The 21,469-nt window shown below is 40.2% G+C and overlaps 1 protein-coding gene across 1 annotated transcript in view; it reads right to left on the bottom strand.

The window, feature by feature from the left end:
- The window catches only part of ROR1 (receptor tyrosine kinase like orphan receptor 1), a 173,325-nt gene that overhangs the window by 43,893 nt on the left and 107,963 nt on the right, over positions 1–21,469 (bottom strand). Inside the window, exon 2 of the mRNA XM_072419397.1 lies at positions 15,893–15,964. Coding sequence (XP_072275498.1) covers positions 15,893–15,964 — 72 coding nt within the window. The remainder of the gene's footprint in view (positions 1–15,892; positions 15,965–21,469) is intronic.

Below are 21,469 nucleotides of genomic sequence, written 5' to 3'. Positions count from 1 at the left end.
TTCCCTCCTCCAGCGCACTCCCCAGAATTATTATTAAGCAGGGTGGGAAGAAGCTGTGGGCGGGTGGTGGCCCCTGTATTGGGGCCCAACTTTTATGTAACCACTCAAAAACAGGTGGGGGGTTACTGAAAAATGCTGGATGGTGCACCCTCCTAAAAGGGGCTGGGAAGGTTATTACCCTTATGGTTCCTATACAGCTGCTGCTGTCTTCTTCTGGTCTTCATCCTCTTATGGAACCTCCTTTCTTCAGACATTGATTGCCCACTGATGATGTAACTTTTGTGAAATTGTTCTACTTTTAGAAGCCAAGATTATCTCAAATTCTTTGAGCAGCAGGGAGGAAAACCATCATGCAAACCATACTTTTATCCAAACTCCCCACCCTACAACAACTTTTGGAAAAACTTCAGGCCTTTTTTAAAATGAAACTGATGGAAACTTTACCAAACAATGAGTCATTTACTAAACAATTTTTCAACAATTGTGAGTTCTTCGTAATACTTACAGCACAAAACTTCTAACACATACCCAGTTATATCATAGCTTTGAACTTCTTCCTTAAAATCTAACATGAAGGGACAATAACGGTCCACCTTCATACAACTTGTCCAATTTGAGGGAGTCCATGTTGAGATAAGTGAGAAAACCTTTGCCTGCATTGAATTTGGGTTACGGAAACATTTCCAAGATGGTAACACTCTTAGTGGGAAGCACATCCAAAGTATTGCAATAATATATTCTTTATGTTACTAGATTATTGTATTATATCAAATGCATATCTCTCCAGCAAGCAAACTACAACACACACAGGGGTCAACATATAAATCTTTTCACATAAGATTAACTTAGTATCTGTGATTCACTCTTTGGAATCAAATGACAAAATACGTACAATCTACATGAAACATTTATAAACCGACCCCTTTATTCATCTGCAAACCTCCAATTGTAAAAGCTGGTGTAAGGTTTCCAATTTCATATTTTTGCATACAATTTAAGTTTGCATGAGTTAAGAAATAATTAAGAAATAAAGAATATAATTAAGAAATGTTTTCCCCCAAAATTTACCCAAAATGAAAAGCATGAAAAAGTTGGGAAAATATTAGGGGGGGGGGGGGGATATTTACAAATAGACCCCGATGTTCTGAACTTGATTATTTTGGTTGCCTTTACCATCTATTGCCAACTTTTTTACCCAAGAATAATCCTTTAAATATTTTTCAGGTCTTCGCAAACTAATTTTTGTGGAGGAAATCAATAGGAAAGGTTGGTTGTCCAACAATATAAAAAAACGCTTCTATTCCATGCTTTGAGTGCCGCCAAAGTGTTGATTCTGAGACGAAAATCAATGTCTAGGCCAACCTTACATGAATAGTTTGCTCAAATTGAACGTATTTCAGAATTGGAGGAAATGATTCATGCATCTCAGGATGCAATAACAAAAAATTACACCACTTGGGCCTTATGGTGGAACTTTCATGACTTCCAAGAATATAGAAAATTGTACAACGATACTTTATAGAGAGTCGGTCCTTCTGAAAGATACAAATATTTTCTTCCGCACAATATCCCCTCCTTCTTTCTGTCTTTCTCTATCTTAAAACCAAAAGGGCAAACAGAAGAGCGCACTTTTTACAACATCTTAACCAATTTACTTCTTTATTGTTGTTTACTCTTCATAAGGTTGCTGTTTTCTTACACGTTTATTTTGTTATTTCCATAATTACTTGAGACTTGAATATGTATAATAAATATGAACAATTATGGATGTTTATCCATTGTAATTGTATTTGACAATGTACATATTTCTTGCAAATGTAACATACTGTACACTGTTATTTGTTATTCCAAAAAGCTTTATTTTGGAAAGATTGGTGGTCATTGGAAAGAATGCCTCCTACAATGGTGGCATTATAGCTTTATAGACACCTGAAGACTCTGAAAAGCTGACTCAGTGGTTAGGGGTCAGTTGAAAGAATTACCCTTACAATGGTAGCAAGTGAAAAAAATGCCTTTTACATTGGTGGTCAATGGGAAAAACGCCCCCTTACAATGAAGGTCTCATGCTTCTGACTCTTCCAAACTGGATGTAGAGTTCTGCAGAACATCAGGTATGAAGTCAATCAGCCGCAGCTAAAAGAAACCCCGAGTAACCTCTGGAGGAACCCTAGTTGAAAATGGTTGGCATACAAAATTAATTTTACATGCAGCAAAATTATCTTTCCAATCATTTTTAGAAAAGCAGTTTGACTAGCAGACCAGCAGTGCCTTGCACAGCGAGTGCAGAGGGGTCAGAGGCAATAGGCGTACTCAGTTTCAGCTTCACTGCCAACTTGCTGCGTTGTTTTTCTCCTGGAAGACGCAGAGCTGGAATTATTGTATTGGCTACCAATGCTTCCTTGATTCCTCTCTCTCTGTGTTTATAGGAACACTTAATGCGTTCCTTGTAAGCATGAATCAAAGCAAAAACACAAAGCAGCCAGCGGGGATAGTAAAGGGTTCTCTGCAAAAGTGAGGCCGTCAGAACAAGCTGTGAAGCAACAGGGAGCCTGAACAAAGAAATATGTGTGCTGGGGAGCGGCCAGGGGCTCTACAATATTTCTGGCTATTTTTGCTACTCCTCTGCAGAAGAAACAAGCTGTACGTGTATTCTGGCCATCAACCACCACCATTGTGCAATAGCTATTGTGCAGATTTTGCTGAATGGGTGCATTTACTTAAAGACAAAATCATACTGGGATCCTGAGCCCATTACATCGCTTCCACTCAAAAGTCAGCTCATAAATAATAAAATATATTGCAGATAATCTATTGCCTATCACAAAATAGAAAGAGAGGAAGATTGAAGACAACTGTTCTACACAAAAGTTGGGGTTCTGGATTATGAATCTAAAAAATACTTTATGTTTTCAAGTACTGAATGCTTCAGGTACAAATGTTGAAATGTTGGTGGAGTGCTGGACCCCAATCTATGAAAAGGGCCCGATCACGTTGTCCTTATTATTACTAAAGATCATGTGACCAGGTAATAAGCCTTTTGGTTACGTGATCATTTTTGGGATCTCCCTGCAAGCCAAAAGGACCCAACAGGTTTACCTAGATACTGGTGTATCAAAGAGGTCAAAAGATGAAAGTATCACAGGTGTCAATCATGTTCAATAAATCTTTTTTTGCCACTTTAAAAAGTATCCAACATGTTTCGGAGGGCTCATCAGTCCCTCCTCATCAGGGCTTATGGTGGTGATAGACAGCTAAAAAATGTACTGGGCATGTGAACAGTAAGTAATTCGAAAGACCTTTCCAAGCTTTAAATCTTGGTCCAATTCATTGAGCCTGGTTTATCAAAGCTCTCCAAAACTATCACGAAGATCGACTATCATGGGTGAACTTGGATGATCCAACAAAACTGGAATGGATCTGGTCCAGTACTAAAAACATTTGCCAAATAAAAGCAAATGAATTTAAGAAATCCATCCCAGGTTTGCTGGATTACCCAGGCTCACCCAGCCTTCTCCAGTCTTGGAGAGCTTTGATAAATCAGGCCCATTAAAAGCCAGTGGTGCAATTGAAAGGCCCTAACTCTTAAGTGGCTCCTGCATTGAATAATTTTATTAATAAACAGGATTTATATAGCACCAACATATTACGCAGTGCTGTACAATAAATAGGGGTTGCAAATGACAAAATACAGACAGTGACACAGGAGGAGGAGAGGATCCAGCCCCGAAAATATAAAGACATATGTGTAAAGATGTGTGAGTGCATTGGTACTGTGAGCCATGGTGGTGCGATGATACTTTCCCAGGAGCGTGTCTATGACAGCCTAGGCTCACAGGAAATGGGTTCAGTGGCACTGGCGTCATTCGGTAGAGAAGAAGAGCCCCATCAGTTGGAAGAACAGACTTACTGCAGGGGACAGCATTGGATCCAAAGGACAATGAAATCTTTAACTGACAGATATGCAGTTGATTATTAATTAACTTTAATATAATGTTACCCTCTGACTTCCAAGTTTCTACATTCAAATGCATGATCAATTTCAGGTACAGTGATCCTAAAGCTGGCAAGAGATATAAGAGTGGATTAAATAATGTTGGCCAAGCACACAAATGAAGTCAAGTTTTTTCTGGATCCCCCACATCATTATCTTTATCTGATGTGTCAGCTCTTTTGTAGGCTGTAACCCACATTTGTCATTGAAAAGAGGTGTCATATACAGAAAATGATTTAGAAAGCCAAATAAATCCAAAACAGCCCAAAGGCTTCATAGATCAAAACTTCCCAGCAAGCTTCCCTCACCTACCATCCATGAGTGATAGTCCGCCCAGGACTGAAGGAAGTGAGACAACTAAAGCACATTGATACATGTTCTGGGTAACCAGGGGGAGATCTGTGTATCTGTCCTTTCACAATAAATATTCACATGAGATACATTGCTTTTCACCCCATAATTCAGGTTCTTTGTGTATTCTGCCCGCAGATGACATTCCCAGGCCTCTGGAATGCAGGGAACTGAGTTATGAATTCCTCTGATCTAGAAGAATGAGAAATAAGATGGAAATCTCACATACGGCGGTGGCGCGGTCAGCAGTGGTAAAGACTCAATACTTTATCAGAGACCCCCAACTCCCACCAAACGGAAACAAAATATCTGCTATAATTCACCCTATTCTTCCAGTTTCACCATAACTGTACCCCTGTGTAAATACTGTACATGTGTATATAATACATTATCCCTCCCTCTCTGCATGCGGTGTACATAATATATGTTGAAGATCTCAGCATTAAAAATGATTCCTATCCACCAAGGTTCCCCTACACTAACTATTCTACTATTCTTGCAATCTTACACTTCCCTGTGCAACGCTAACACACAAACATCCTAACCTAACAATATTACTATAACCCTAACACTAACCCTCCCTGCAACCCTTACTGTAACTATATCAATAACTTTCTGTGTACCCTTTACATCATCCCTGTAACCCTAACACTAACCCTTCATGCAAAAGGAACACTCTCTGTAGCATGCCATGTAACCATATTGCCACCCTCTCTTTAACCATAAAACTTGCTAACCAAATAACCCTAACACTAGGGGCAGATATAGGAGAGGTGCTAAACGTGCCATGTACGAGGGCCCTAGACCCTCCTCAGCCAATGGAGGCCCCAAGTCCGTTCAGCACAGGAGCCAGCTGTTGTCTATATTCTGTAACCCCTACTGTGACCATAACAGTAACCCTCTAAATGACCCCTACACCCTCCCTGTAACCCTAACACTAACCCTCCATATAATAAGAACACCAACCCTCCCCACACCCTGTACAATAATACTTATCCTCCTCGTAACCATAAAACTTCCTCCCCCTATAACCCTAACACTAACCCTGCCCCTAACACTAATTCACCCTATACCCCTACTGTAACCCTAACACTAACCCTCCATGCAACAGTTAGGATGGGGGCCCCCCCAAGTCATTTCTGCACAGGGTCCCTTACTGTAACCATACCAGTAACCCTCTATGTAACACTTATCGTCCTGTAACCCTAACACCAACCCTCCATGTAATATGAACATAAACCTTCCCCACACCCTGTACAATAATACTTACCCTCCCTGTAATAATAAAACTTCATCTCCCCAACACTAACCCTACTAATGACTTTCTTACTCATACCCTCATCACATGCACATATACAAGACTTTTCTAGAGCTGCCCCAACTCTCTGGAATGGTCTTCCTCGTCCCATTCGGCTTGCTCCTACTTTCTGCTCATTTAAAAGGAACCTCAAAACTAATTTTTTCAAACTTGCCTGGTTTCAAAAGACCCTTTCTGTCTTTTGAAACCATCACTACTACCCACCATTACAAATCCCGCTCCTGTTGTGTGTAAATTCCCCCACCTACTAGATTGTAAGCTCTTCAGGGCAGGGTCCTTCTGTGTCACTGTCTGTATCTGTCTGTCATTTCCAACCCCTATTTATTGTACAGGGCTGCGTAATATGTTGGCGCTATAGAAATCCTGTTTATTAATAATAATAATAATAATAATAATATTATTAATATTAACCCTGCCCCTAACACTAACTCACCCTGTACCCTTACTGTAAACATAACAGTAACCCCTTATGTGACCCTTACACCCTCCTTGTAACCCTAACACTAACCGTCCATGCAACAGTTCGGAAGGGGGCCCCCAAGTCATTTCTGCACGGGGTCCCTTACTGTAACCATACCAGTAACCCTCTATGTAACACTTATAATCTTCCCATAACCCTAACCTTTCCTGTAGGGACACCCTGTAACCATAATGCTACCCTCCCTGTAACCATAAAACTTCCTCCCCCTAAAACCCAGAGTGGACATAGGGAGGTGCCACTGCTTGAGGGCCCCAGACCCTACTTAGCCAAGAGGGGACCCCACAGAGGCCCCATGTCAGTACTACACAGGGGTCACCTTTGGATATACCCTCCCTGTTACCCCTCAAACTAACCTTCCATTATCCAGTATCATAACACTTACCCTCCCAATAACCTTAAAACTTCCCCTCCCTATATCCTGAACACTAATCTTTCCTGTAACCCTAATGCTAGTTCTATCTAAAATCCTTACACTAACCCTTCGTGTAACACTAACACTCACCTTACGTGTAATCTAATGCCAACCCATACACCTATCCCATTAAAATTCAACTTTTCCCCAATCTCTACAAAACTAAAAATAAATGTCTGCTTTTAAACTCCCAATCAAAGCGGGTAATTTTACCCACAACAACCAATCAGATTCTGCCTTTTACAGTCTGACTTGGCTGGGGTGGCCAGTACGTCCATTCCTTCCTGCTCAGAAACTCGGGACGGTTTGCTGCTATCTGGGAAATTGGCCATGGACATGTTCTGATTCTGTGCCAAGCCACACAAAACACATCATAATTCATGTTTATAATTGAAATAACATCATTCTGTATACAGAAACTAGACGCATGGCCTGTGTAGGGCCTTCAAAGTAACAAAAACATTTTTCTAACAGGATGGAGATTTTGGAACAAATTAAGAATCGGATTGAGTAAGTGGAATGGTCTGCCTTGGATTTCTGTGCAGATACTGGAAGTGCGGTGAGTAATGCTTCCGTTGTCCTGTTGTATGTAACGTACATGACAATCGTAGATGTTGTTACTAGATCCGAGGGACTGTGTATAATATGGAGAACATTTTAATGTTCAGTTTAGGGCCCCTTTTTAATGCCATTGCAACCGGTTTGCCTGTTTCAGCACTGTTCTGGGTCATATTTATGTAATCTTGCCATATTCTGGCAGCAGATGGTAAAACATGACTCCTGACCGGTTCATTTTATTTGGGGACCCAAACTCCACTAGGAGTGGAAACAAAGGACTTGTGTCAATGGGTTTTTGTTTGCATCTATGGAAATGCAAAACCTACCTAATGCAAGTCAGAAGTAAGTCACTTGAAGGTTAAATACTACTGTCAATGAAAATCTAAAACTGATTGCAAATTGATGCCATCAACACAGACCCAAATGATGAATATAAATGTAAGGAAAATAGAAACTTCAGCAAATATAGGACCCATTTAAAAGACTGCTGTAGAACTTCAAAGAGAATATGTCACCACCATGAAAACATTAGAGTTAAATGTACTAATAAATACAACAAATAAAACACTTTTGTATACCATGCTTGTTGCAAAATGTTTCTTCTTGGTAGAGGTTTTGAAAATAGATGGAGAATTTAACACTTTATTGGATGTTTAGTGATTGTGGGTATTGGTTCTTTCCTTTTAGCTTAAAATGTTATGGTGAGCCACCTCTTGTATATTCGTAATTAAATGTGGGGTAGAGAAAAAGGAAGAGGTGCGAGGCTCTTAATTTAGTGCAAAAAATGTAATTATGTATTAGTAAATTCTTGATTCATACATAATTATACATATGCTTTAGATTCAATATATTGTATCTTATTACTTGTTACACATCACAAGGTTTGTATATTTCTCCTAGACAATTGATTCTCTGACATCATAAATTAAGTGGGACCTGTTACGGTTGCAAATTACCCGACGCGTTTCGCCAATAATGGCTTCCTCATGGGTTAGTTGTTGCTTATAGACAGCATGGTCTGTATATGATATAAGTGAAAATGAAACAACATAAACATTTCTACTACATGAGACATATATGTTCAAAACAAATTGATATCTATTTCATAACAATGGTAATCAGAAGGGCATTGATACACTTTTATGTATGTTGATTTCCTAGGCAGCGCCACCCTCCTACTACTCCCTACTTCACCTCCATCTCTTGCGCCCCCCAGTGTGGGGCTTGTGAGACCTCAACCAACAAGCCAATGGTGTGTGTCCCTCTGACAGCTATACAATGGATGACTGGTGTGCCATTGGAGTGAATGGTAGAGTGCGTAGAGTTCTGAGTATTTTAGATTACAGAGAAGGAGATGAATTTGGGGGAATGACTATGTTATTGCAAAGGAAATGTTTTTACATGGCACCTCAGGAAACAATAAGGGAACAGGTCTCTGTAATGCACTGGTCTGTTCTAGAATTACAGGAAATTAACAGAAAACTACAAACCCAATGGTGTGCATCAAACCCGAGATGCCAGCGCTACAAAGAAAGAATGCTAACATATAATGCTGTTACAACAAAAATTGGAAACCAATGGAGCCAAATGTCCAACATGCAAACTTCTTGTTGGTAAGGTAAGGCAGGGCAAATTGCCTTTTCAGGAGGAGAACAGCAATGGCAGCCCTGTAATTTACTCATGGCAGGTATACAAAGGACAGTCAACAGATATCTATGGGTCTCATCATTGTTAAATGTCTTGCCCCCCCATAGGTAATCTTCTCGCCCCCCATAAGTAAACTTCTTTCCCCCCTCCCCTAGTCTAACAGTTCCAATATTGCACAATTCAAGCTCTTTTGATTGGGACCCCATACAGAATACCCCTAATGGTGGGTATACCTTAAATACAAAGTCAGGAGAAAGCAAATTCAGAAATTAAGGAATCTCTGTATTCAACAATACACGTTAATCACGAGAAGCACCCAAAACCCAAAAGTGCCAAGAGTACCCACAGCGAAAAAATGCATCACATTTGGAAGACCTGAGCTATAGCCTGAATCTCATCTTCTCCTCTATTTATTAAGGATGGGAAAGCAGATCTACAAAAGCACAGCGAGTTTATCCCCCACTGAGACAAAAAGACATCAGAAAATTGCTGACATGCATGCAGAGGTCAAACCTTCCCAACTATCCCCCAGTCAGCACATACCTAATCACAGATACAGAAGATCCTGATGAGACAAATGCAATCCTCAATCTGTCTAACACCATTAGGTTGAATAAGGTCCCCCCTCCTCCTCCCTCGTCTTTCATTTTTTTTTCTTTTTATCAACATTTATATTTGGGAAATATTGCAAAACTCTAATGGCATGGCCTGTGATAGAGGACAGCTGGATTTCTTGTTGTCCTGACCATCTGGGTCATCCTATAAGTGGAGATAGAAAAATATTACCGGGAGGTTATTGTAGTATATGATTCATATATATGGGGGATAAAATCAGGCTATGCAAGGCATTTACTAGCACAGCCCTCCCTTCTTTTAGTGATTACTCTCTGCGCCGATCAAGTTGCTCCATCCTTTTCCTTACCTGCCCACATAACCTGTTTTGCAGCTGCCAGGAAAGGAACAAAAGCCAATGCTATAGAGCAGCCATTCTCAACAGGGTTCCTCCAAAGGTTGTCAGGGGTTCCTCAAACTCAAATTATATATTGCCTGCAATGTTCTGGGGTCAATAGCACAGCCAGCTAAAAAATAGATTTAGCAAGGGTTCCCTGAGACCTTAAAATGATTTCGAGGGTTCCTTAGGGGTAAAAAGGGTGAGAAAGGCTCCTTAAGAGCGGGATTAATCTGAAATTGCTGGCTCTGTTGCCATCACATCCAAGATGGCGGCATCCAACATCAGTGCTTTGTCTACACCAGCCATTCTAAGCCCTGAAGAACCACTGGAATAATTTTAAGGTCTCAGGTGACCCCTACTAAAGGCATTTTGGGGGGATCAATGGGAAAGAAGGCCCCTTAGATTTGTGGCCAGTGGAAAGAATGGGCCTCAACAGTGGTGGCTTAAATATTACCTTTATAGACACCTGCAAACATCAAAAGAGACATGCAGCTGCCTCTACCAAGTGGTGTTGGCCATAGAACTATGAAAAGCATCAATAAACGGGGAGTTAATCAGCCCCAGTTTGAGGAACTTTTGGAGGAACCTTGGGGTGCTGAGGAACCCTGGTTGAGAATGGCTGGGCTACACATTGGAGGCTTTTGCACGTATATAATGTCTAGCTGCACATTTGGGAAGATGTTACTTAAATAAACCATCTCGTGATAGGGTCTCCGTAAGCATGGACATCATGGAATGCCGTGCTGTGAATTAAATGGCGTTTGGCCCAGGCACAGCAGCTATTAGGCTGACACAAGGACATATGGAGCCCATTGTATCTGGCTTCTATTAGCCCAGCGTTTACCTGTTAAATGTCTGTTTTAACAGCAGCGCCATAAGAGTTCAAGGAGAAAGCTTAATGGGACACGTCTCCTGACCTTTTCGTCACTTAACGTCCTCTGCTAGGGGAAGGGGGCGTCCAGGGAGCCAGCCAATATTTCTAATATAATGTGTTTAATTAGTTATTTATGACCACGCGGTTGGAGATTAATGCGTCCCAGGAGGACGAAATTAGGCCGTGACTTTGGGAACATGAGTAACTCTGGGAAACACGTGTGCGCGGCGCTACGTTTAGGCGTACTACGATATTTGGCTTCCTATAAATATTCATAGATGGGTAGTAAAAATAATTATCATGTAAAATACGGCTTCAGGTCCTCCAATGGAAAAGAAAACATGAGGGGTAAATGGACAGCGAGGAGAATAATGTTTAAACTAATGTCTAATTTACTGCTAAGGGGTCGCATTTCCTGCGGGTTATAAAAGAGTCACTAAACATAAATTACAGATTGTTTTTGTAGAATATCCTTGTAGTAATAGTCATGGATCATTAGGGTAAAACTTTAGAATAGAAGGTAATGTAGATGTGAACTCTAGATGGACATTTCATTTGGTAAAGTAGTGCATATCATGCAACATATTTTTTTTTTTTATTCCATTAAAGACAGTTTTCATTCTTTGTTGCAACTGATTTATTTATTCCAGCATATTTCAGAAAGTTTCTACCTACATGCTATCCCTCCAGTATCTTTGAACAGGACCAACTTCTTGATAGTGACAACAATGGGATATGCCTGTTCAATGTATGTCACCCAGCTGTAGCCTGCACCAGGGGTGACTGCAGAGAAGTTGTCACCCAACAAGAACATTTATTGTTACGGTATAATTTTTATATCACTAAAGCTTCCATGATGACAAACAATTCTGCAGTCATTAAGCAGGATTGCACACGTTCAACTTATTGTTGCTGGAAATGATATTTTGTGATCGTTTCCAGTGACAGAAGAACGAATGAGCACTATAGACATTGCACCTTCTGTTCTTAGGAGAAGGGAGAGGGGAGGAAAATGAGAGATCAACACCACGCGTGCTCTTCTCCCTTGACTTGTATTAAGGTCTTTCATGGATCCATCAGGACAGATCCATAAACAATGTTGGGCAACCTCTGTACACATGTCAGGTTCCTGCCCGACTGTATAGGGCAAGAATCATCTGACTTGTGTATTAAAATTAATATTAATAATAATAAACAATATTTATATAGCACCAACATATTACACAGCGCTGTACATTAAATAGGGGTTGCAAATGACAGACTAATACAGACAGTGACACAGGAGGAGGAGAGGACCCTGCCCCGAAGAGCTTACAATTCAAGAGGTGGGGGAAGTATCCCACAATAGGAGGGGGATTTGGAATCGTGGGAAGTAGTGAGGGTTTAGGAGACAGAAGATGACGGGTAGGTGAGGTTGAAGCGTTGGGTTTTGAGTGCTTGTATAAATGAGCAGAAATTAGGAGCAAGCCGAATAGGACGAGGAAGACCATTCCAGAGAGTCGGGGCAGCTCCAGAAAAAGTCTTGGAGCCGTGTGTGTGATGAGGTTATGAGTGAGGAAGTCATATTAGCCAACCAGTAGGTCAATGGAGGAGCGAAGAGAGCGGCTAGGGGGGTATTTTTCAGAAAGGTAAGTGTATGACAAGTGTGAGCCTAATATCTGCAGGACTAAAGAAAACCAAATAAAAATCAAAATATGGAGTAATAAACATACCAAGGTCCCCACCTGCACCAACTTCACACAACCTCCCTTTCCCAAAACCTTTCCTTTGCATGGTGACCCGGGGTGTCAGTAAAGCTGAAACATATTTCATCCCTTTCCGGATTATATCAAATTGTAATCAGTTTGTAACGTGTTCATACAGGTAGTGCAAGGTTTCAATATTCAGTCCAATTTCTATCTGTCCATCACAGGCTGAGAAATTGTTACACCTGTATCCGACGCGGGGCCGGCGTGTCACACCACTGCGACCTGCTATCACAACAGGATTAAGTCACTTCCACATGTGCTGGATTTACGAGGCAATAAGCGTCCAACTTTTATAAGAATCACAGCAGATGGCCAGGGTGGTGATGAAGGAATGAGTATATTGAGCTGCTGGGCTGTTCAACCTATTACAGAGACTTTCTCTACAAAGACAGAAGAGAAGTTCTGCAACAGTTCCTCAGCTACCATCTGCACCTTACTGAGGCAAATTGAAATATAACAGTGGAGGCAATAATCCATCCCAGTGTTTTTCAAACTTTTTATTATGGGGGAACCCTTGAAAAAACGTTAAAAGTTTTCTGGGAACCGCTTCTACAATTACTATATACACAGCTCACAGTACATTAGTGCGGCAGTCAGGAGGAAGAATGCCTCTTACATTGCTGGCCATTGGGAAGAATGTCACATTTACAGATAGCCAAAGAGATCATTGGTGTCGGTGGCAATTGACCTAGGAAGCACAAACTGCACAACGAACCCCCCAGCAACCTTTGGAGGAACCGTAGGGTTCCATAAAACCATGGTTGAAAAACACAAACTGCACTGTCCTAATGACTGGTGGGCGATCTGGCTTTGCACCCAAAAAGAATTGTAGTAGGAAGAATTCCTCATACATCACTGGCCAGTAGGAACAATGTCACCCTTACAGATAGCCAAAAACTTCATCAGTGTCAATTAAACTGACCTGAGAGGCACAAACTGCTCATTACTCAAGGAACACCCAGCAACCTCTGGAGGAACCCTGTTGGGAAATACTGATCCATCCCACCATTGGCATCCAAAGGTCATTTACTAAGCACCAATGCAATACCTTAGTAAAAAGGGGCAGTCTACCTACAGGTATGTACACAGTCCAACGGTTCTCGCCCGATAATCGGCTCAGGGCCGATATTGGGGGCGAATCTGGCATGTGTACAGCGCCAGTGGTCTGAACGATTATCTTGGCGGATCCACGGACGATGGACGAGGGAAGGGAGAGAGCATGCAGCAGGGTGGCACTCGTTCATGCATCGTGCAATAATAGTCATTGGAAATGATCGTGAAAGATTCTTTCCAATGACTATTACTGCACGTGTGCACAGGGCTTAAGCAGTGAGTGACCATCATGAAGGGCTCCCACCATCTCTAATGGAGTTTTTTTTATGAAACTTATTAGGAGTGTAATAGGAGGAGCTAGAACACAGAAAGGTGAGCATAAACCCCAAAACTCCAGGACAGTTCTCCAGGATCCGGACGGAGGTTGGATTTCCTTTTCTTACAATGCAGGCTATTGGACCTGTATTGTAGCAGATAACATTAGTGTCTGAGATCACAGCCTGGATCAGCCTATAACACATGCTGCAATTGAAAGTTTTTAATGAACGTAAAATTCGATTATTATATTGGTGATTGAGTTTACACATACTTTAAGGTTTAGGGACAGGTTAGGAATCAGGGACCTTGTTGCACACACTTTCATTTCTAATATTCAGCACCGAAGACACAAACAGTAGCAAAAACCAATCTAAGAAAATATACAAACAACTAACTTTGAGCTGCCTTTTTGCCAGTCCATGCTGGAAAATAAACCAAAGAATTGGTTTGGCAGTGTAGCCAGCAAGAAAATTGACCCCATTCACACATCAGGCCTGACATGTCTCAGGAAGGTGGTGGGATATGTCTCAAGTTGAACATTAGAATGACAAATTCCCCATCTTCTACTCTTGGACATTATGTATGACTCTCTAGTGAACAGAACCATTCATTGCTAGACTGAGCGACGGGGGAATCGCTAAATGTTATGTACTACTTGGTTGTGGTTCATTAAGTAACACCACATGTTCCGTGGAAGGAAGAGAGACTTACCAGAGATGACCTGAGGTCATGGGAGAACCTAAAGTGTTAAAAAAGAGTTCCCTCAATTTAATTAATACCTGTCCTGCCACCCACACTGTTCTCCTAAAGAGTTTGCTAAAGAATTTTCAGAATTCAGAACTTCCAGGGGTGTTGGATGCCTGGTCAGCCTTTGGCTTTATTTTCTCATGCGAGCAGACACGCAATGTCCTATGTGCACATAAGGTATCCATAGGAAGATGATGGTGGCCACCCAATCTTATGGATGCTTGTGCTGCAAACATTCATTGCATCTGAAAGTGTTCACGTCTGTTGAATTGTTTTTCCCAGCCAATGCACTGTCTGCCTGCCTGGAGACCTAGAGGGGGCTTCTTCTTTGCAGGTACAAACGTCCATGTTCACCTTGGGCCAGGTTTATTAAAGCCCTCCAAGACTGGTAAAGATAAATTATCATGGGAGAAGCTAGGTAATCAAGCAAAACTGGATTAGATTAAAAAAAAAAATTGTAGAAATTGGCAAATGTTTTCAGGGCTGGACCAGATACATGCCAAGTTTGCTGGATCACCCAGAGTCTCCCATGATCTATCTTCATCAGTCTCGGAGAGCTTTATTAAATCAGGCCCATTGGGTGAACCTGCACAACTTTACTACAAAGAAGGCACCGTCTCTAGATCTCCAGCCAGGGGGACAATAGTGATTGGCTGGGGAAAACCATCCAACAGACACATGCAGCCCCATTTAGCTGGGTGCACCACCTGGTACTTTTCAGTACCTACCCGGCTATTTTTGGGCGGTTACTAAAGAGTTGGGTCACAAAACAGGGGCTGCCACCTGCCTACAGCTTCTTCCCACCCAGCTTAAAAACATCTCTGGGTTGAACCCTGACGTTAACACCTTCAAGATGCAACCATGGATGGCCAGGGCAGACAGATGATCACTTATGTGTGCAGGTACCTATATTCTCTGTACAGAGCACCTACATAACTAATGAAATGTCGTCACTGAGCCACATAAACAATTATTTTATAGATGTTATTTCAAGACAGGAAACCCGAACAATCAAAGGAGGACGAAGCAGCTGAACTATCACCATTACGTATTATTAGCATTCATTCTCAGACATATTAAACATAGAATTGGGTCTATGAGGTCATATAATTATCCTGCAGGAGGATAAACCTACCAAACCATCATACCTGTCCCCCATCTGGATTGTTACCCAAAATCCATAGCAAAGGCAGAACCGTGTGCTGCATAGACCCAATACTATCCTGCACCCCACCAAGCCAATATATTGACTGTGCTGGCAATGATTACATCACACCTTGAAACACTTTTCCCATGTGGAACTTTTTAAAGATGAAAAAAAACAACATGTCTATCAAATCTCCAAAATTAGATGTCAAAAGGATTACCAGATGATCCAACTTTCTGCCTCAACACAGATTATAATAAAACATGTCAATGCAATCAATCACAGTTTTTTGTACCTTTGTCCAAGTCGCTGGAGGAATTCCATGGTGAGGTAGGCGATATATCAGCAGCAACGGTCAGTTCACTTCCTGCAAAAAAGGACGAGATTTATAGACTGTCCATAAACTGTAAGAATCATTTTATAAAAATAAATAATAATTCACAGCTCTTATAAACTACATCATGTGACCAATAATGATCATCAAAATGTCACTTTAAAGTATATGTGAACCAAAACTAAAGGGCTCCAGGTGAGAAACTTTGCAACAGATTCAATTTGCTTAATCAAACTGGTTAACAAATAGAACAGAGGTATTCAAATGTTTACTTTCATTACCTATCCCAAAAATAAAATTCATTCTCAGTTTAATAAAATTGAAAATCATTCTTTACACCCCAATGACCCACTGAATATCCAGAACCACCGATATAAAAAGTATATTATTATAGAGCCATTTACTCCAACCTGCAAGCATACAAAACCCACAAAGTGCTTTTAGAATACTTATAAACCAATATTACATTTATGGATATCATCGAGTGTGAGGAATAAACATGACCATGGCCACTGTTCCCATTCCACCCCGTCTTTTCTATGATTTTAAAAGATAATATTTAATTTTCTATTAAGTCACCTAAAGAAATAAGTCCGGGTGTGTTCTAAACTGTAGACGAGTGGGAGAAATATTCTCACATCTAATTCATATATATCTCTCCATCAATAATGTCTGGAAACGCCTAAAACAGGAGACATTGCAACGTTTTCTCTTAGACTTAAATTTCCCCCATTTATTAAATGTATTTATTGGAGCGTCTCACTGTGTCTTCTCTGATATTATTTTTTGTACTTTTAAATATCAGCATCATACAGCGGTGCCCAGGTGTGAATATGTGGTCAGGCTTTCTCTATGAATAAAGCCTATGATAAGAGATAATCTGGCCTAGTATAGCCAATCTGGAATAAGCAATTGTGCAGTAAATACTGCTGGGGATTATTATTATTGTTATTATTAATAATAATAAACAGGATTTATATAGCACCAACATATTACGCAGCGCTGTACATTAAATAGGGGTTGCACATGAATGACAGATATAGACAGTGACACAAGAGGAGGAGAAGACCCTGGCCGGAAGAGCTAGCACATTTATTTCAATGGATATGATGGTCTTCCTATGGATGGTTTGGTCCACCATGAGTGCAATCCTATTTATTAGCCAGGCGATGTGTCAGTGCAGTGATCACATGGTCCAGCCAAGACTATTTACAAGTAGGAGCTGATCATTGCCCTATAAGATTGCACAATGAAGAACAGGGCTGTAATAATAATAATAAACAAGATTTATATAGCGCCAACATATTGCGCAGCGGTGTACATTAAATTGGTATTTCAAATGACAGATACAGACAGTGACACAGGAGGAGGAGAGGACCTGAAGAGCTAACAATCTAGGAGTAAATTGATAAAACAGCTTTTGAACATGAATGCACTTTCTTTAACGCCCCACTATGCACCCAAAAACAGAAGCTGCACATACAAGTTTAATTATTGGGGCTGGAAACGATCACAGTGAGCTAGAGATGAATACCGAGCGATGTACACACACAGCTGTTGTATTCTATGGGGAGGAGATGGGGGGGAACAAGCAAGCAGCATCCCACTGTGCTCTCTTCCCTTTACATGTTCTGCAGACGTTCATTATCGTCAGGATGGATCCATGATGTTGGGTGACCTTGGCACATGTCGGATTCACGCTCAAGAGGCCTCCGACCATTCATATCGATCAAGAATCATTTGATGTGTGCAAATTGTACAATAATAATAGATGTTGTACAAGTTGTACAAGAATAATAAATGAGAAACCCTTCATTCATTAAAAATAATTGTAAACCACAGCAATCTGGATATAACTAAGACTAAAGAAGAGACACAAAGAATCCCCATAAAAGCACAGAATATATAATTACCACCTCCCCGTGGATCATAAACAACATACAAGAAGAGAAAAACCCAATTAGGGCCTGTGGTTGTGGGGAGAGCCACAGAAGTAGAGCGTTTCTGTGGTACTAAAAGAAAATACTTAAAACATTAATACATTGATAGAAAATATATTAAATGTTATAATATAATGAACAGCCAACAGTAATTTTAACAAAATAGAAGAAAGCTACATAGTTTCAAAGGTAAGGTTTCGTTCCTTGTAGCAAGATAATTGATATTCATAGAAAGCCAACACGTTTCGCAGGAAGAACCGCTTCTTCAGGGGGAATATCACAATAGCCCTTATAACTTTAAAACTTTTTCTCAAAGGATGCAAGCCAAACATTGGGACTAAGCCCAGGAAACACAGGTCAGTATATAACCAGGATTTTGACTTGAACCAGCCTATGCATCTATCCTTACAATTGGAAGCCAACATGTAAATTGAATCAATAGGACATTTTAGTTGGTTTACCCCAAGCAGTTATGTGTTGTAATAGAAAAGCCCAGTAATGATGGTAAATATGAATACCAAAAGTAAGAGTGCTTCAGCATGGGAGCCACCAAAGAAGAAAACCAAAAGAAGAAAAATAGATATTGGAATACACAGATTAATATATGGATTATTAGAAAACACAGATTCAATGAGACAATATAAGGTTCCTTCACTTTAAAAATATATCTAAAATTAAAATGAATCAAAGAATATTCATCTTTTCCCGTATATTACTCTTAACGCTCAATGTGTCAATGAATAGAAGCCGACAATTAGGAGGAAACATTGTATCAATGTGTTAAACAGGAAGAAACACTATCAAATAAACACAAACGTTATATAAATAAAGCAAATGTAAATCTAGCACGGCCAGGAAAACAAACTCTCAGGGGTTTCTACGCCAGCAATATTAACGTATACAAAGACAGCGAGAGCTATAGATAAGATTCCAGGGTGATCTTATCTCTCTTCTGGCCTCCTCTAGACACAAAGTTATAGTTTGATGTAAGAAGACTCCATTGTTTTATTAGAAGTCAGAAATATAGAAAGTATGTAAGACCACCCCAGAGATGCTGATGGATGGTCTCTGAACCTCTTCAGAATCTACAACTGGGGAAACTGGATTTCTTGTCATGATACCGATGGAATTACAGTGTATCATGTATGGAATGCCTGATCTAGTACTGATGGTGGTGCTAGTATATCTAGGAATTTGATCATCCATTCCAATGTTGGATGAAAATCTGGGTATTTTGGCCATGTAGGATGGATGGAAGTCTGGGCACACTTCAACTGAATCATGGATTTTAATGAGGGGATCTTGGAGAATTGGCACAGGATAGCGAACTTATAGTGTAGTGTGATCTGATACTTTAGGTGCTTGACAAGGTAAACAGTGATTAGCATTTAAACCTAAATTCGGCAAAAATCTGACATATTGTATTTGTAGCAGTCCTCCAATATCATTTATTGATCTGTTCTGGCAAATCAATGAAAGACGAATCGGGAATGGCCACTATGCAAGACAATGGAGAAGAGTAGAGCGAGGTGCCACTTGATCGTTCTTCCTTCTCCATAGAAATAAAGGTCACTGTAAGTACAGAGCTAGTAAATTTATCTATCAGATTAAAATCACAAAAGATCGTTTACAGCGTAAACCATTATCCCATTGGTGTGGATAGCCATAGGCATTTATTTGGGGTAAGGCTTAAAGCTAAACTTTCCTTTTGTCTTGCAGAGTTGTATAAGCACAGCTGGAATGAAAAACGAAAGTGACTACGTAGACATGGCATGATGGACATTAATGGAAACCTATTGCTTTGCCGTGCATTTAATTTAAGGGTTTAAGGGTCAGAACATGGGGGACATTTTTTAAAAGTTTGTCTGAACTCAAAATATAAAGATTTGCTTTGGTTAAAGAAATGGAACATAAAAATCAGGTCTTTAAAATTTTACTTTTATCCTATATTTCTAATGACAAGTTTCTCCTTTAGTATGTGAGGGTGCCCTGTGAATGCAACCTTATAGCTTTATATCTGCAGTGTGAAATCATCTAAGATTTGCTTCCTCAGATCGCTAATTTCCCTAAATTTGAAGATCTTTGGAGATGTCACTATTCTGCTGCTCACTGTTCTCTTTGCTGGAGGCTCTGACATGGGGAAGCAAAGCCCTTCCTCTATCAAAATGCCACCCCCATACAAAGACAGTACAGAACAAGCCATGGTAAGTCACTAATATAAAAGAAATGGCTGCACAGAAAATACAGACTATACCAGTGACTACTACTTTGCCTTCTGCACCATATTTTAAACCTGTTTGTACTTGCAATAGAAACAAAGAGCTCGGGGCTAATCTACAGTATACCATTCTCTTTTTGCACTTGTACTGAATTCTTGAATGTTGATGGGTTTGGCATAGCACTAAATTAAAGAGGAGATGAAGAAATCTGTATGACGTGATTAGGGGACTGAAGGGCAATTTGAAAATCAGGAAATTAAATCGGAGGATTAACAAAAGTCTCTCGCCGGCACTCTGGAAGTATTGTTAGTTTGTACACTTGATGACTTGATAGCCGGTACTTTATGCCCACTTCATAAAGTACTTGAGCCGTCTGAAAACATGAAAAGCTGTTTGCTTCCTCCAATAACTCCAATGTCCCAATCTATTACTAGCAAAGAATCCCAGCGCTGTTGTAGCCAGTTTTCCTTTTCCACATTCATTTTACCAAACCGGTCACAGTACAGACTTCAATAAAAGGTTTGGGGGGGGGCCGAGCTGTTATTTTTGAATTTAAACTGCCTGAAAAGGTAAATATCAGGAAAAGAAGTGCTAAAAATCCTTAGGAATACATAATTGTTAGATCATAGACAATATATCACAGATAAAATATAAATGAATCCCAAATCTCTCCTTAGGACCACAAGTCTCTCCATTCTGCTTTAAGTGCAATGGGTAATTACACAATTGAAATACTGATATGGGTGCAGTTTTAACCACCATAGAAAATGGATTTATATATCTATATATCCAATTTTCTCTATCTCGTCCAGACCACTTTATACAATTGCTGTCCCATTGTATGTAAAGTTGGTCTATGCAACAGAACAGGCTTTTTAAACTTCTCGTTAGATCACTTTCTAGGGTGGCTACATTGCCATGCAAGGTCCCTCTAAATTGCAGCGTAGCCACCCAGTCTCGTGCATGGTGCCAACACAAAGAAAAGAAAAGAAGCCATTTCCTTGCACCTACAAGGCAATTGACTGATAGCAGCCTTGGTCTATGGCAGCAGAGAGAGACCTGGCAAAATGCTTTTAAATGGAAAAAAGTGAAAGTATATAAAAGCAAAATGCTGAAAAGTTAATTTATTTACAGCTACATTTAGGCGGCTATAGCACAAACCTAAATAATACTCAAATTGTATATTAAAAGGTATGGAGCTACACTGATATTCATCTAGTATATCTGCAAAATTGGCAAGCAAATCTTGAATGAGAGCAATTCTGTAGCTGCTACAAATTTAAGTTGCAAAATCATCAGCTTTTTAAACATAAATCCAGTGTGGAGGATGGTTGAATATTTTAGATGGAGGGAGATCATGCACTTTATTTGAAATCTTA

The sequence above is a fragment of the Pyxicephalus adspersus genome, chromosome 8 (genome assembly GCF_032062135.1).
Source record: "Pyxicephalus adspersus chromosome 8, UCB_Pads_2.0, whole genome shotgun sequence".
NCBI lineage: Eukaryota > Metazoa > Chordata > Amphibia > Anura > Pyxicephalidae > Pyxicephalus > Pyxicephalus adspersus.
This window is presented reverse-complemented; position numbering and strand designations above follow the sequence as displayed.